This window comes from Amblyomma americanum, chromosome 1 (genome assembly GCF_052857255.1).
Source record: "Amblyomma americanum isolate KBUSLIRL-KWMA chromosome 1, ASM5285725v1, whole genome shotgun sequence".
Classification (NCBI taxonomy): domain Eukaryota; kingdom Metazoa; phylum Arthropoda; class Arachnida; order Ixodida; family Ixodidae; genus Amblyomma; species Amblyomma americanum.
In genome coordinates, this window is record NC_135497.1 from 378,923,726 (window position 1) to 378,939,163 (window position 15,438).

At 50.0% G+C, this 15,438-nt stretch overlaps 1 protein-coding gene across 1 annotated transcript; it reads right to left on the minus strand.

Annotated features, from left to right (window-relative positions):
- Nucleotides 1-345: 345 nt before the first annotated feature.
- LOC144122353 (uncharacterized) lies at nucleotides 346-15,126 on the minus strand. The gene is made up of 2 exons (XM_077655803.1): nucleotides 14,238-15,126; nucleotides 346-503 (listed from the first exon to the last, which is right to left on the minus strand). Exons 1-2 carry the CDS (start codon nucleotides 15,124-15,126, stop codon nucleotides 346-348), a joined length of 1,047 nt encoding a protein of 348 aa, XP_077511929.1.
- Nucleotides 15,127-15,438: the final 312 nt, after the last annotated feature.

The window sequence follows — 15,438 nt, forward strand, 5'->3', positions numbered from 1 at the left end:
TAAAATCTCCGGTAGAGAACCACAATCTTTTGCACGTGGTACCAGTTGTTCTTGCAGTTTGATAGCCTAAAGCTAGCGTCACCTGACCGAATATTGAGTTGTGTCTGTGAAAGCAACTTTATTGGAATAGTCGTCGTATTCATCGCCACGAGAATTTTTACCATTACTTGCGGCAAGAAATTAAAACATTTTGTGGTTAGCTTCATTTCAGTGTAGCCCTTCGTGAGAACATTTCACGTAGCGACAGCTTTGTTCGGTAATATTGCGCCTGAATGTAGGCTCACATTTCGTATCGACAACCTATGGATGATTGCGACCGGCGAGCTGTAAGTGGCAGTCAATCGCTCACCAGGGGTCGGTGACGTTCGATGGCGGCTGCTGAGGTTCGGCGGTGCCACCCTGCTTTTCCTTGGCTGCCATACTGCGAACCAGCAACTCGACACTGTCCTCAAGCGAGTTATTCTCCAATTCGGGGGCCAGGAAACTGTGGTTGCGCTGCCTCTCTGCGCAGAAAGGCGCGGACGCACACGCTCAGCTGATAAGAATCGGTAATCGCCTTTTGAGATTCTTCACGAAAACATGCCGGGAAGCGCATCCGTTGCCCTCTTCCTGCTCGAACATTTCTCTTAGCCATCATTAAGCCACAAGTGTTTACGTGGTACATTCTAACCTTTATGGCAGCTTCTGGTGGTTTTCCTGGAAAACAGCTCGCCCTCGTAGACAACTTTATCAATACAATCGCTGACCTGAAACTTCACCCGTTGTTGCTATACACGGTGATGATTATCGCAGCTGCATGGTGCGTTTAATATGGAGCCAGGCACAGGCGTTAGCAACACGTTAAAAAATTAATAAGTATACATGCAGTAGCCGAAGAATATCGCATGCTACTAAGAATAATTCTAGCTTTATGAAGCAATTACGGATATTTTCGAATCCAATCTTGTTTTTTTTTTCTGCGATATGGCTCAGTGCTTAAGTTACCTTTATGTTTTTAGGAGCCTTCCACAACATGCACCCCCTGTTCAGTGATCCAGGCTGTGATACCGTTGACCAGGATACACCGGAGCTGAGGCAATCTTTCAAAAATGAGTACGAATATTTTCAGTGCTCCATATTAATCTAAATAGACTCCGTTTAGAGGGCGTCGAAATTTTTTATGGTTCTTTGTTCAAGTTTCTTTCGCGATGCGACATGTGCGATGTCGTCCCTCCGTGAAGAATAACAATGTTCATCCTATAGCTTATTCTGAATGTATGAAGCCTCATTTAAAAGGCGATGTAGTATTAAAACACCTAACCATGGGAGTTACTCCCGCGGGAGGGTACGGAACGGGAGCGCAGACCACAGAAACACATGTATACAGGTGCCCCAAAAGTAATACGGAGCACGCGAGCAGTGACCCATCTGGCGTGCCAGCACACTCCATCAGCAGATGCGCAGCAAAGAGCAAGGGTTCGTCGGCACAACCAGCTTACCCATCTCCATCACTTGATGCTGGCGTTATCGCCGCCACGAGCGAAGCTGCGCTGCTATCATCCCTGCCCGCCAGGGGCGCTTTCAATACCTCATGCAAGGGTTTCTTGTTCGTACGCGCCATGAGGAAAGTTAGCGTTGGGCACCGTCCGCTTTATGGTTTTCAAGAATGTCATCATTATCAGCCTGCGTGACGGCCATGATTTGCTCTTCGCTTCGCGGCGAGTTTGCGGGAATGAAAACAGAGAAAACTTCACGAAGGACGCAGAAAGGGAAGACGAGACACAGGCACATAGACACTCGGCGTATGGCCGATGTCATTAACTCGAGTGGGAGCTTCACCCGACCATAAATTTTGAGTTTGCATAAAAAGTGCCTTTGGAAGTATCTTCTTTCAATCGACTATACCCTGTCGCTCTTTTCTCTTTGCATGTTTGCAAGATATAGCCGATCGCGGGGGACTAAACGAGAGGCAACCTCGTTTCTTTCTCCAGTGTAACAAAGCAAATTTGTGCCGAGGGAAAGAGCCCTTAATTAGCTCACTTGCTATACTGTTGAGTCCCTACCTTTATAATGAAGAGAACGAAGACAACACCGGCATGCTATTCTTTTTTCATGCGCTTCCTTGAGCCAAGAAAAAGTTGACCACATCTGCCAAAGCGATGGACGAGCGTTTGTTCTCTATACCTCGCGCACAAACTCGCAGAACACATAACGAGGTAGTTGGTTGTTCATAACAATGAAAAGAGCACAAACTTCACGAAGGAAGCAGGAGGGAAAAAAGATCAGGGGAAGACGATCAGTTGTTAGTAATCACCTGTGTCCTGTCTTCCCTTTCTGCGTCCCTCGTGAGGTTTGCTGTTTTCATTGCCACAAACTCGCCGCGAAGCAAAGAACAAACCATGGCGGCCACGCAGGCTGAAAATGGTGACATTCTTGAAAAGCAAAAAGCGCAAGCTGCCGAACGCTAACTTTCCTCACAGCGCGTACAAACAACAAACTCTTGCATGATGTATTGAAAGCGCCCCCGGCGAGTACTGATGGTAACAACGCAGCTCCGCTCGTGGGAGCGATAACGCGAGCATCAAGTTATCGAGATGGGTCAGCCAGATGTGCCGACGTACCCTCGCTCTTTGCCGCGCATCTGCTGATGGCATGCGCTGGCATGCAGTTTTTTCCAGTTCGGCCACAGCTCGCGTGCTCCGTATTACTTTTGGGACACGTGTACGCAAAACTTGTATTTCTCGTTTCACAGGCTACCCGTGATGGCAACCGTTCGTTAACAGTTGGCGAGTGGTTTCAAGAGCCTTGAAAAAATTTTTATGTCACTTCGAAGCTATCTTTGTAAAATGCCAAGATAAATGTGTGTTGTGAAGCAAGACGTATCCCCAAAAGCCGGTAGTCCGCTGGGTGTTTCCTCGAATCGCACAAGCTTCTCGTGTAGTCTTATTTCTCTCGCACACCCTTCATTCCATCCGAAATACTTCCATTCAAGCGATAACAAAGTTTACATTGAAGACAGTCCTCAAACAGCACGAAAAACGAAACGCGCACTGTAGGAGACGAATATTCCCGTTATTACACACACAGTTGGTGCTGCCGGACGCCGGAGCCGGCCGCCAGAAAATGGCGAGTTTAAATAACTTACAAAACAGCTTAACCAAACTATAGAAAAAAGCCAAAAATGGTGGCAACTGCCACCACCCCATACCAAAGCGAACGCTCCTACCTTCCATCCATCCAGAAGAAGAACAAAAAACCATCTGAGGTCAGCATGAACCCAGTGTGAAGAAGAGAGCTTACTCCGCCAAGTCCTGCTGATCATCTGCCGAGCGCGACTGAAGCAAAACACTCCATAGAGGGGAAGGGTAAGGGAAGTAAGAGATAACGGCAATGCTATAGGCGACGGGTGTGTGGTCTGCGGCACCGTCTGCTGCAGGCACTGCCTGGTTCTATTTCGTGTGTTTGCCATGGTGTTTGAGAACTGCTTTTTCAGGTAATGTTGTCTAGGCAGCTGTCTAGGGCAGGCTGCCTAGCTCGGTCCGAAAGAGGGGCTCTTTGAAAGCGCTGCAGTTTTATGGCGTAAGCTACACTGGCCAAGAACTTGCGATTTCGCTGTGGCGGATCTTCGAGAAGGCACAGAGACAGACCTTGAGCCGTTGCCTAGCAACCACCGCAGCTGGGCGGACGCCGCTAGGATGCCTCGATGCAAGTGCCGCCGTTCAGGGTGGGGCCACCCTTTGACCGCACCCATGTCGCTTCTTTCTCGCTGTGGCGCCATTTTGAATCACGGCAAGCGGGCGTAGTTACTTGGTGCAAGTAGATGTGCTTGCGTCGTTCGAGGCACAGTGGCTGCGGATGACTCGCTGGTGGTTCTACTTGTTTGAAAATGTTCTACCGCATGACTGACGAGCTTGTCAAGTCCACCAAGCCATCATGGCAGGCTGTTGCGTGCCAATGTGCTCCAGGTCAATGCGTAAAGGTGTGCGTTGTTTCCGCTTCCCCCGCTACTCGGAGCAGTAATGAAGCTGAAGCAGTGATGAAGCTCAATTTTTAGGTTGCAGTTATTTTTTTCAAAAGCCAACCCCACTGCCACCCAATTTTGCAGGCAAAATAGGAATTGCACGCATAGGCATCGTTAGAAATTGCAGTTTTTTGAAACTAAACTGTTTCTGGTCGATTCTTTTTCAGAAAGCATGACTTTTCAAAGCCGATTACTTTTATTTTGGATTTAAAATTTTAATAGAAGATTTAGTGCAGCTATTAAATGCCCGAACGTTCACCCTTTTTTGTGAAGGTTTATATGAATGGTTTATTTACGAGCACAGATGGGCTTGACTAAAATAAATAAAATGAAAAAATATACGCAGAAATGGGTTGCACAAACTGAGGAATCGCAGCTGAGCAACCGATGCGCATGTTCATGGCGCAAGCGAAGTCTGCATAAGTGCGCGCTCAAGAACACTATCTCGGTGTTTGTGCGCCTGTCAGAAAAAGGAAATGAGTGAAAAACTTGCAGTAATCCTTTATACTATCGCCAGCGAGGACCAATCAGTTTTCGCGGGCATCGAGCAAGAAAACGCGAGCGGAGTGACGACGGTGGTATGCGGTGGCATTGTTTTTATATACCCGCGCCCACCCGTAAACCGATGTAATTGCACCCCTGTGAGCAATAAAGTGGCGAGCAACGTGCAATTACACTTTGAATGATTAAAAAGCAGACGGACATCTGTCCTTGCGAGCACGACCAACGAAAACAGCCCGCACGACGAAAGCGAAACCAACCGCAGCGCACGAGCGGCTGGTGACGCGCGGCTGTTTCAATGCGCAGGACTTGATAAACCAAAAAGCACGTATAAAGAGAAAGAAAACAATTCCTCCCACTAGCACCCAGCGGAAGCACCTGCTCAGCAACGGATCTTTAGATTAATAACGCGTTTTTCAAACCAACAGACGGCACACTATTTGCTAAACCTCCACCACTCGGTGCCCTAAAATTAAGTCGTACAATTACGTCTTCGACCCTCGGATGTTAAAACGGCAATAATGAGTAAAACGATGCGCAGTGCGATACTGACGAAAAAGACTGTTCACGTCAAAGCACTCTTGGAGCGCGGAGCGTGCACAACTGGAGCGTGCATAAACGAACGTGTCAGGAAGCAACGAACAACTTTGGGCACGGGCGCGGGAAGCAATTTAGCCTTGCATGTCAAGGACTGCCACTGTTCCCCTCTGTTTCACCTTGTCAGTATTATCGGTCGGGGGAAATCAAGACTTGAGCGCGAGCTGCTGGAAGCGTTTTTAATCAGAAAAAATAAGCAGATATGCGTAAGCGACCCGTCAATCATAATCACTGACAATGGGTTTGAGTTCTTATCATCCTAAAGCTTGCCTCACCTTGTCCAAAGTGTGCGTTCGCGCAGGAAGTATGTATAAATGTGGCTGAATACCTCGCAATAAATCAGGTGTAAGTCCAGTGGTTTTGTGTGTGTCACTCGTTTGTTTTGTCGCGTCGGCGTTGCCTCGCGGAGGCTCGTCGAACCGCCGCTTGGGATATGTACCCAGCGCTGCAGAACCTGCGCCTCGGCATCTGGGGATACTTGTCTGGCCAGTTAGCAACAAATGGCGAGGCACTTTTTCTGCGGCGCTGGCACACACGATTCTTTCTAATCACCAACGGCAGGGTAGGAACGATGACTTTACTCTACTAGACTGCCTCCCCCCCCCCCTTTGTTTTCATATTGTCTGTTGCACATGTGACTCCAATGTAATTTTTTTTAGTGTGCCCCTGAATTTAAAATTGTGAGGGCTCTTCTCCTTATCATGACCTTTTTTCAATGGAGAACTAAACTGGGCTGTTAGTGTAACAATGTATTCAAATGGACTCTTTGAATTTTGTTATGGTTGAAAGTACTGTTTTATTGTATTTTTTAGAGTAATAAACTTCTCTTGTCCTGCGTCTGTTTCGCTGGTTCCACCATTTCAGGACATAGTACCCTACCTACCACACACCAAATATTGCACTTCCGCTGTCCGTGAAATTGTAACAGAAACTGAAATATATATATATATATATATATATATATATATATATATATATATATATATATATATATATATATATATATATATATATATATAGTAAGGGAAGGGATAAAGGAGGGAGTGAAAGAAGAAAGGAAGAAAGGAAGAAAGAGGTGCCGTACTGGAGGGCTCCGGAATAATTTCGACCACCTGGGGATCTTTAACGTGCACTGGCATCGCACAGCACACGGGCGCCTTAGCGTTTTTCCTCCATAAAAACGCAGCCGCCGCGGTCGGGTTCGAACCCGGGAACTCCGGATCAGTAGTCGAGCGCCCTAACCACTGAGCCACCGCGGCGGTGCAAAAACTGAAATCAGAATTACAGGACCGAACTTAAGTCTGCTTAAGAGGGGGAATGCGAGAGCCTTTCCCTTTCCTCTCTCTCCTATTTTTCATTTATTTTTTTTATTTCATTTCTCCTAACTTTTATTTTCTTTTTTAATTTTTGTGTTCTATTTCATTACTTATACGTTGCATATAGACTGCTGCTAAACAAACTTTTAAATTTTATTTGGCATACAACTTATGTTTGCGAGTTCGGGCGGACGACTTCCGTACACAACTTCCGTCTACAACTTCCGTCCACGCCACTCACGATCCATGGAAGGCTTCCGCCTTAAAGGGGTCATAACCGTCTATTTTCCCGTGCATTCTCCTTATAGTCCTTATTTCCCAACACGTTAAATTACAATTCCCCTAATTTTCAGTTGATTCTGTGCGGTAATGTTTTTCGTTTCTTCTGCGAACTGCTTGCTGGCCTGGAAACCTCTGATCGCTGACGTCACAACGCCATATCCGCCCCGCGTCGTCTGCTGCGAGCTGTTGAGGTGCTTGCATGCACCCAATAGACGGCATCGCTCGAAAAGGTGTTTCTTTTAGCTTAGCGAAATAAATTTCATTTTCCGAGTTTTTTTTTTTTTCGCAAGCCTTCAACTTAGTACGCCAGAATAACGGCCTGAGGGGCGAGTTGGTGCATGATGAAATGAACGGCTTGGCAAATCAGAACAGCATGTGGTGTTTCTTTCTTGTCTGTGTCCTGATTTGCGCAGCCGTTCATTTCATAATAGTACGCCAGCTTAGTGATCCTTGGCAAAGCGGGCTTGCTCGTTGCGCCCGTTTTCGATACAGTTGTTGCGGAAACATGAATTCATGAAGCATGAAACATGAAGTTCATTGCAAATTTAAGAATTATGTACAATTGTAAGAATGTTTTTTTTTATTATTAGTTCCCTCCCCTTATGTAATACCGCAGTCATGGGGTCTTTAAGGAAATAAAATTTAAAAAAAATGGAAAAAAATCGATGGACGCCTGCCTTATTATTTACAGTTAGAAACATGCTGTTCGCATGTTATGAGTGTGGTCTCTTTTGAGCAGTCAAGTGCTCCCGTATGTGAAAAGCGGCACGTGCCGTGCATGCTTTCGCCGATGTGCGCCGTGAAAGCCACGGCGTTTCGTAGCTAGCTACCAAGTTCTTGTCCGCTATTCATTGCTCGATAATTATGCTCTAATTATTTCAAAGAGGCACTAGAGTAACCTTGAGGCACGAAAGGAGCAGAGAAAAGTGCTGAGTGCGACGACTTTCACGTTGCATGTATGCGTTCGTAAGTGGAACGAACGTTCCCTTCGACTCGGAGAACCCTCTTGCCGAAACTAAGCCACTCGCAAAATCCCCCTAATTGTATCTGCTTCCTCTTATGCCAGCAAAATTTAATTTTAAATCGCTTTAGCTGAAATCAAGCTCGTACATTACTTGAATTAATGAAAATAACCCGATTTACTGTCCTCAATGGACGCCGACAGCTGCTGCCGGCGGCCTTCCTCACAGGCTACGCCTACCGGGTCACATATCGGCACTTCCCCCTTATTGTACTCGCGTCCTGCGATGTAAGCAGTCGTCGTCGCTTTGTGGGAACTGTAGCCAAAACTACGCTCGACAGCTATTTGAAGGCGCTATAAGTTGCGAATTCGCTCACCACAATCGCCGAAATCGCGCACACGAATCCTGCGTACTCGCTAGGCCTCGTCACGAAAGGGGCCGGAGGTCCACCGTCGACCGAAATTCAAGAATATGGCAAAAGGTCCTCACTGCTTAGTAAGAAAGTGTGAAGATATGATATGCAGCCGCTCGTTTCGCTTTTTTCGATACGGATAAGATACTCAAGCGCAGTTTTTCCGTCCGTCACCTTAGCGTGAGTGAAGCTTTCGCTCGGCCGCACAAGCCCAGGCGTCGGCGGCGAGCGGCACCGTCGTGCGACGTTTTCTGCCGTGTCGCTTGCCTCGCCGATACGCTCTATGCGCAGGCACCGATTGAAACCACATCTTTGATGGTGCACGCACATCGCATATGTCGCCGTGGCTAGCATATGAGGTCCAGTAAGTTTTAAAATTCTTAAGTTTGTAAAATGTCATACGAACAAGTCCCGCACCACACTGTTCTGCTTGCAACTAAGCGGATTCTTAACATCACTGCAATACGCGGTCGTTGATCGTTCTGACGTCGTTAGTCTAGCGTGACAGACCGTGGTGCGTCAGCGACGGCATTTGCATACCGACCACCCCACCGACCTTCGATCGCCGTCGCATCGGCCAAGTGTGACCGGACCCTGCCTATACCAAAGAAAAACTACGTTACTGTTATTATCGCTTTTGCGGCACCAGTCACTCATATATGGGGGACCACTGCTACTTCGACCGCCCGCGAAAGTACAGGAGGGAATGAGACCTCGGTGCGCATATTGCAGCAACGAGAGCAGACGATGTTGCTCCGTGTACGGCCTAGTGACGTCACGAGAGCGTTCAATATGGCGGTCGCTGCCGGTGGGAGGAGTCCCCCGGTCTCAATTTCGATAGCATTTTTTGGAATATTTACGAGGATGGAACGTTAATGTTGCGCGTTATACCTCTACCCCAAGAAAAACTGTTTTGTTATGCAAGCATTTTGCATGCCTTGCCTCGTATACTTTTGAGTTCTGTTGGTTTCCAGCCGTCTCGCTTGACATGCGATTCCCACTTATTCTGCGCTCGCTGTGCCGAGCAAAGCGAAATAGCCGCTGTTCTTTTCTAGTGGGAGGAGAACACCCGGGAACACAACACTTTCTCATAGCTTTATCTCCGACTGCTGCATCACGCACACAACAACAGCTCACTTCAAGTAAAGAGGCGTGGCCCAAAGGGCGAAATTGCCTGCTTTTGCCTCAGTAGTGTATCTTTCGAGCGTTCCCCGCCGCCTTCCTTCTCTCGATTAGAGTCGCATCATTCTCCTCAGTACAGGAGCCTCAGTGCACATTGCACCACCTGCACCAGACTGTCAAAAGTCGCATGTTTTGTCCACCAGACCACTAGCACGTGCGCCGATGACTTTGGCCGGGAAAGCTGTAATCGTCCTGCAGTTGACTGCGCCAATGAGAGGCGAGGATTAAAACCTGCCAGGCCACATCTAAATTTGCCGCACGCTTTCTACAGAACATGACTACAAAGACGCTTCCCAGTAAGGTACCCATAATACTTAGGCGGCTATCACTGGTAAGTGAGTATGTGAACTCTCGTCCTTCATTTTGTTTAGTTTATTTATCTTGATGTGACGGGTGAAGGGTGTCCTCACCCTTAAAGCAGAGGGCCGAGGCGAGCGGGCATCAAGCACATCAAGACACCCTATTTGCCGTTAAAGCCCCTCAATGAAGCAAAAGTAACGCACAGGTTTGAACTTTCCGGCTTCCCTCCTCTCCTTGCTCCGCCGGATAATTGAGCCTCCCTTTGTCCGAGGTGCCGTGGTCACGTGTTAGCGCGCGCATTTTTGCTCCGCAGCAGACATCGGCGTCATTGTCGGGGGTAGGAATCGCGCTTCGTTTTCTTCCTGTGCAACAGTTTTGGCGGGAAGTGTTTTTCCATCTTTGACGGCGTCTACGTGTTACGGCGATGCCGACCTTCTGTTGCACGTATAGATGCAACAACCGAGGAGGCAGTGGGAAAAGATTTTTTCTAATTCCGTCCACAAAAAGCAACGCGGCTCGCCGAAAGGTTTGGCTGCACAGGACCAGCGGGCGAACTTCGATAATGTGCTGGATCAGCGACTTTGTGAGGTGGGTGGTCGTTCTTCAGTTGTCAGTTGCGTTTCTTCGGAGGATTTCGTGTGAAGCGCTAGCGACTGCAGTTTTTCTTCGCAGCTAATGTCGTTTGGCATGGTTTAGATGGATTCGTTCACTCGCGGGCAACAAAAGCCGTGCTTCTCGTTGTAGCCTCGCTGTTCACGCTGCTGGCTCTGCTAGGCTCTGCAGGTGTCGCACGCATTACAGGGCGTATTGGTTTGGTTTTAGTCGGACTCGTTGGCGGGCTCAAATTTAAGTTGCGCTTCATGTTCTTTGAACACAGCCGTTTACGCTGCTCGCAGTGCAGGTCTAGCTTTCATGTTTTGGGAATCGCTGGACGTATTTGCTTTGTTGCAATTGGACTCATTCGCTAACGAACTCGGTACTGAAGAGGCGGTTCTCGCTGTTGAAGTGCCCGTTCATGCTGCTCGTGGTGCAGTTAGCTTTCATGTTGCGCGCATCGCTGGACGTATTTGTTATGGCAGGTTCATACCAAAATAGGTCGCCGTTACTGTGCCTAGGCATAGTAACGGCCGCCATCGCTTGATTACTACATATCTGCCTGAGAAAAAACTTGAGAACTCAACAGAGGGTCTCCGTTCAACGTAGCTAGAGTCATTTTCTTTTTCTGTTTTCAATTGTCGGTTTAAACAACTTTCTAAAGACCAACCTGTTTGATTTAAACTGGCCTGAGTGAATCAGATTTTTAGTTTTTCAGAGCTTGATTTTTTTTGCATGCTGCTTCGACCAATATCAGTTAACTGCGGCAGTCCAGGCTACTGCGCGTTAGATATGAAGATTACAAGTAGGAAAGCAATGTTCTCTTACAAGCCATTATTGCATATGCTGACCCTAGAAGATAATCACCTAAACAAGCAGCATTCGAATGACCCATGCGGCGCTGTAGCTGCTCACGAAACTGCGTTTAAACGTCTTTTTTGGTTGCTGTTAAGCAACCCAAACTATTAACCCTACATCAAAACTATGATCACAACCGTGTTACAGTACGCAACTATTGGGCATCTATATTCGCCTATTTGCATACAATACGTGGCTACCGTCAGTAAGATATTTTTAACGGTAGCCTGCGAGGTGTCCGAAGTATATTAACCCCGAAATAATCTCTAAGCTTTCCTGCACTGAAATAATTAAAATTGAGACGAGTAATCACCTACTCACTGGATATCGCAGCCCGTTGCACGAGTGAACATGCCTTTGAGAGAATATATTATAGGAGCATTGGGGGGGGGGGGGGGGAGGAAGGGAACCACCATGCGTTAAAATAAAGCCTAGGCCACACATCTAGTCGCGTGCCGCTTCGATTCCTCTTTACGGAGTTAAATGTTTAATATGATCGGACGAAAGACGCCGGTTGAAAAGCACGACTCCGAGACATTCACTATAGAGCCGCGAGCTCGCGAGCTCACTCCAAACTCACTCCACTTCCGCCTTGCGCACCGAGATCAAACCGATCACAGTAGGAAAAGTTCTGATAAAGAAGTGCAACAAGGTTGGGGGCATCTATCTGGGTGAGTAATTTTTGTATCTCCCATGCCGTGCGGCCGGATCTGAGGCAGAGCATGCAACAAAAAATTCATCCCGGCGCACGGTCCCCTGCAAGCGAAAGCGCGAGCGTTGGGAACACAACGCGCTGAGTATATTCAATATATTGCCGCGAACTCGCTCGCGCACGCTACTTCCAACGTATGGTCCGCAATCAAAGCGATCGCAGGACAAAAAGTTTCGATAAAGCAGGGCAGCATTGGTCGCGACAGTTATTTCAGTAACTGATTTTCGATCTTCCATGTCATCATCATTTTGACCGAAGCCAAGGCAAAAAACACAACACAAATATCATTCGGGCGCGCAGTCTGCTGCGCGTCAAAAGGCGAGCGTTGGGAGCGTCTGGTAGCTCTCCCCGCCTAGGTGCCGCCACCATCGGCGCCCGGGAAGAGCCGAGAGAAGGAGCGCCGGCATAGGCGAAGGAGGAGGGAGATGTCGTTACTTTTAGTCTATTGAGGAGTTTTACTTGGATGGATGGATGTATGGAGGCTGACCCTTTAAATCGGAGGTGGCTCAAGCCACCTAGCCATGACTTAAGAAACTTTACTCTTGTCTAGATTTTAGCCACCAATCAGATAACCTGAGCTTGATTACTTGTATCCGCTTAAAATCTACTCTTTCTTCACTGTCCTTAAACCCCAATGACTAGGATAAATCAGCCCCCCTGCTTTTCACAGCAGGGTGAAGTCCTTTACAGAAAAGTATTAAGTGTTCGGCCGTTTCCTTCATTTCTCCGCACGCAACGCGCAACGTGTCTATCTCGCGGTACCTGACTCTATAGCCGCCGCGGTGGCTGAGTGGTTATATGGCGCTCGGTTGCGGGCCCGAAAGACGCGGGTTCGATCCCGGCCGCGGCGGTCGAATTTCGATAGAGGCGAAATTCTAGAGGCCCGTGTGCTGTGCGATGTCAATTCACGTTAAAGAACTCCAGGTGGTCGAAATTTCCGGAGCCCTTCACTACGGCGTCTCTCATAGCCCGAGTCGCTTTGGGACGTTAAACCCCTGTAAACCAAACCAAACCTGACACTTGCATCGCCTAGGACACGGTCCATCAGACGCTGGTACGTCGCGGGCGCTCCGACCAGGCCGAAAGGCATTCGGGTAAGCCGGAAAAGTCCCCTGTGACAAGTGAAAGCTGTTTTCTCTCGGTCACTGGGAGTCATCTCCACCTGAAAGTATCCTCTGCTGGCATCGAGCGTAGTGAAGTACTTCGCTCCATCAACATTAGACACGATCGAGGGAATTCTCGGAAGTGGGTATGCGTCCTTCCGCGTCACCTCGTTCAGGCGTCGATAGTCCACGCAAAGGCGGGTAGTTCCATCCTTTTTGGGCACCAGCACCACTGGAAACCCCCAGGGGCTGTTTGAACGTTCCACAACGCCTGTGTCGAGAAGTTCGTCCAGAGGGTCATCGAGCGCTTTCCTCTTAGCCAAGCTGACTGGCCGAGGATTGCACTTCCACGGAACGGCGTCGCCTGTCTCAATTTTGTGCCTAACCAGAGTAGTGCAGCCAGGCCGCTCCGTGAATACAGCGTCGTATTCGTTGAGGAGCAGAGACAAGCGCGCTTTTTCCTCCCCCGACAAACCGCCTGAGTTGTTCAGGAGCGGGTGGGAAGGCCTGCATGCCGCCGCGGCGCAGCGTGCCACCGCAGGGGGGACAGGGGGTCGCACGGGAAGGGAGGAGTTCCCTTCCGCGCTTTTCCTCTCGGCGCGGTCGACCGGATGGTATGGCAGCTCGGCCGAAGGCGTTCGAGGGGATTTTTCGGGCGATCGTTGCGTACGTCTGCGCGCGTAGCATCCGAAAGCGAATGTGCTTCTGACGCTTTTGGGGGTTTAACGAAAGGTTTCAGGGTGCCACATGCTCGCTCCCTATATCCTCCGTTGCAGACGTCAATAACAATGCCCGTCTCGGCGAGGAAGCCTCTACCAACAACAATTGGAACCGATAGGCCGGGGAGGTGAGCGAAGCGCTGTCGCCTCACTCGTTTCTCCCACCGCACCACAAGTCGCGCGGCACCTTTCGCGTGCGCTGTGCCGCTGGCTAATCGGAACGTGAGCTTGCTCGCTCGCAGTCGGAGTCCGTTCCGACGGAGATGCTCGCATAACTCGTCGCCAAACAGGGATGCGCTCGCTCCTGTGTCTAACAAGGCCATGAACTTACGTCGAGCAACCGTAAGCTCAATAAGCGGGACTGGCGTGTCGCTGGGTGGTTCCAAACGACAAGCCAGCGGGGCTAGGAGTTCGTGTGACCCACTGAGCACCGCTGTTTACGCCACCGGCTGTGCAGCGTTGCACACCGGCGGCTCCGTTCGTTTCCCGAAAGCGCGTGCTCTCGGTTCACGGGGCGTCTGCATTCCCGGGCGTAGTGCCCTCGTTGGTTGCACCGGTAGCAGAGGGTGTTCGGCCGTTTTCGGGCGGGGCAGTTGTCGCCTGGCGCCAGTTGACCGTTCCTCCCTGCCGGGCGTACCGTCGCAGTTGCCCTTTGCTCTTGCGTCCTCGGGTCGGCATGTCGGTCCGGATTCTGCGTACCTTGGCTACGCGCAGCGTGTGCTGCCCGCATAGCATACGTGTACGGGTCGAGAGCTCGGTCAGACAATTCCCAATCGTTTCTCAGTTGCCCGTCACTGAATGCAACCGTTTCGGCACCCCGGGAACGAATGCGAAAAGTGTATCCGTTCCAGGCGCATCGCGGCTCAAGTGCCTGCGACGCTGGCGGTGGTGGCCGATACGCGCGGGAGGCGAGTATGTTCGCCTGTATGCGCTTGGCTGCCGAGGCGAGTTCGTCCAAGTCCCTGAACTGCACGCCTCCTAGGTAGGCTGCGAAGGTAGGGCGAGCTTGTCGCGTGACGCGCTCTACCTTCTCGCCGTTCGGAGCTGAGGGGTCTGCGATACGGTAAAGTTCGTCCATCGCCCTCACGTACTCAAGCAAGGATTCGTCCGGATGCTGAGTACGCAGCTCCAACTCGCGCCGCAGACGACGATCGTAATCTGCGGGCAAGAACTCCTCGCGAAACCTCGCTCGGAACTCCTCCATTGTGCGTGACCGGTGGCCAGTGAGGCCGAACCAGCGGGCAGCCTGATCAGTCAGTGAGACTGGCACGATACGCGCCAAAACCTCGCCATCGGTAAGCCCCGTCGCCTGCTGGTAGTTCAGCATGCGATCCAGGTACTCGTTGGCACTGACAAGATCATGATAGCCACCGTAGCTGGGAAGGTCCACATGAAGCCTAGGTCTCGCCACTGCAGCGGGTGTTTGCAGGTTGTTCTGCACGATACCCGTGAGGCTCTCTATGAGGCGCAAGGCGTTGCGCAACACAGCCTCTTGGGGGTTGGCCTGGCCAGGAAGTTCTGACTGAGGGGCCGCGTGGGATGAGCAAGGCTGCGCAGGTTGCGCCGTGCTCTCCATACCTGGCGGCATAGCGCTTGGCGAGAAGTGCCTAGCGTCGCCGCTCGTCTAAGCCAGTGTGTCGCGTGAATCATCGCTCGGCTCAAACGATATTAGATCGCAGGGGCTAGCGTCAGCCTCTGCTAATACGCCAGCAGTAGTTGTTACCGCCGCGTCAACCTGTTGCTGCTGAGATGCCATATCGGACAACCACAGCAGGGACTGGAAGTCAATCCCGCTGCACGCCATGGCTAGCCTGTGTGTCGGCAGTCGGTCACACAGACACTCGGTTTGTCACACCTCTGGCCCCACGTTGGGCGCCAAGAATATGGGGGTTTTTCTTGT

What these genes read in the sequence shown, in the direction of transcription:
- LOC144122353 (XM_077655803.1), bottom strand. Translation starts at nt 15,126, where the DNA reads ATGCCGCCAGGTATGGAGAGCACGGCGCAACCTGCGCAGCCTTGCTCA. An exon ending in ACACGCTGCGCGTAGCCAAG is followed by an intron (nt 504 to 14,237) that starts GTACGCAGAATC and finishes CTTTCTGCGCAG; the next exon opens with AGAGGCAGCGCAACCACAGT.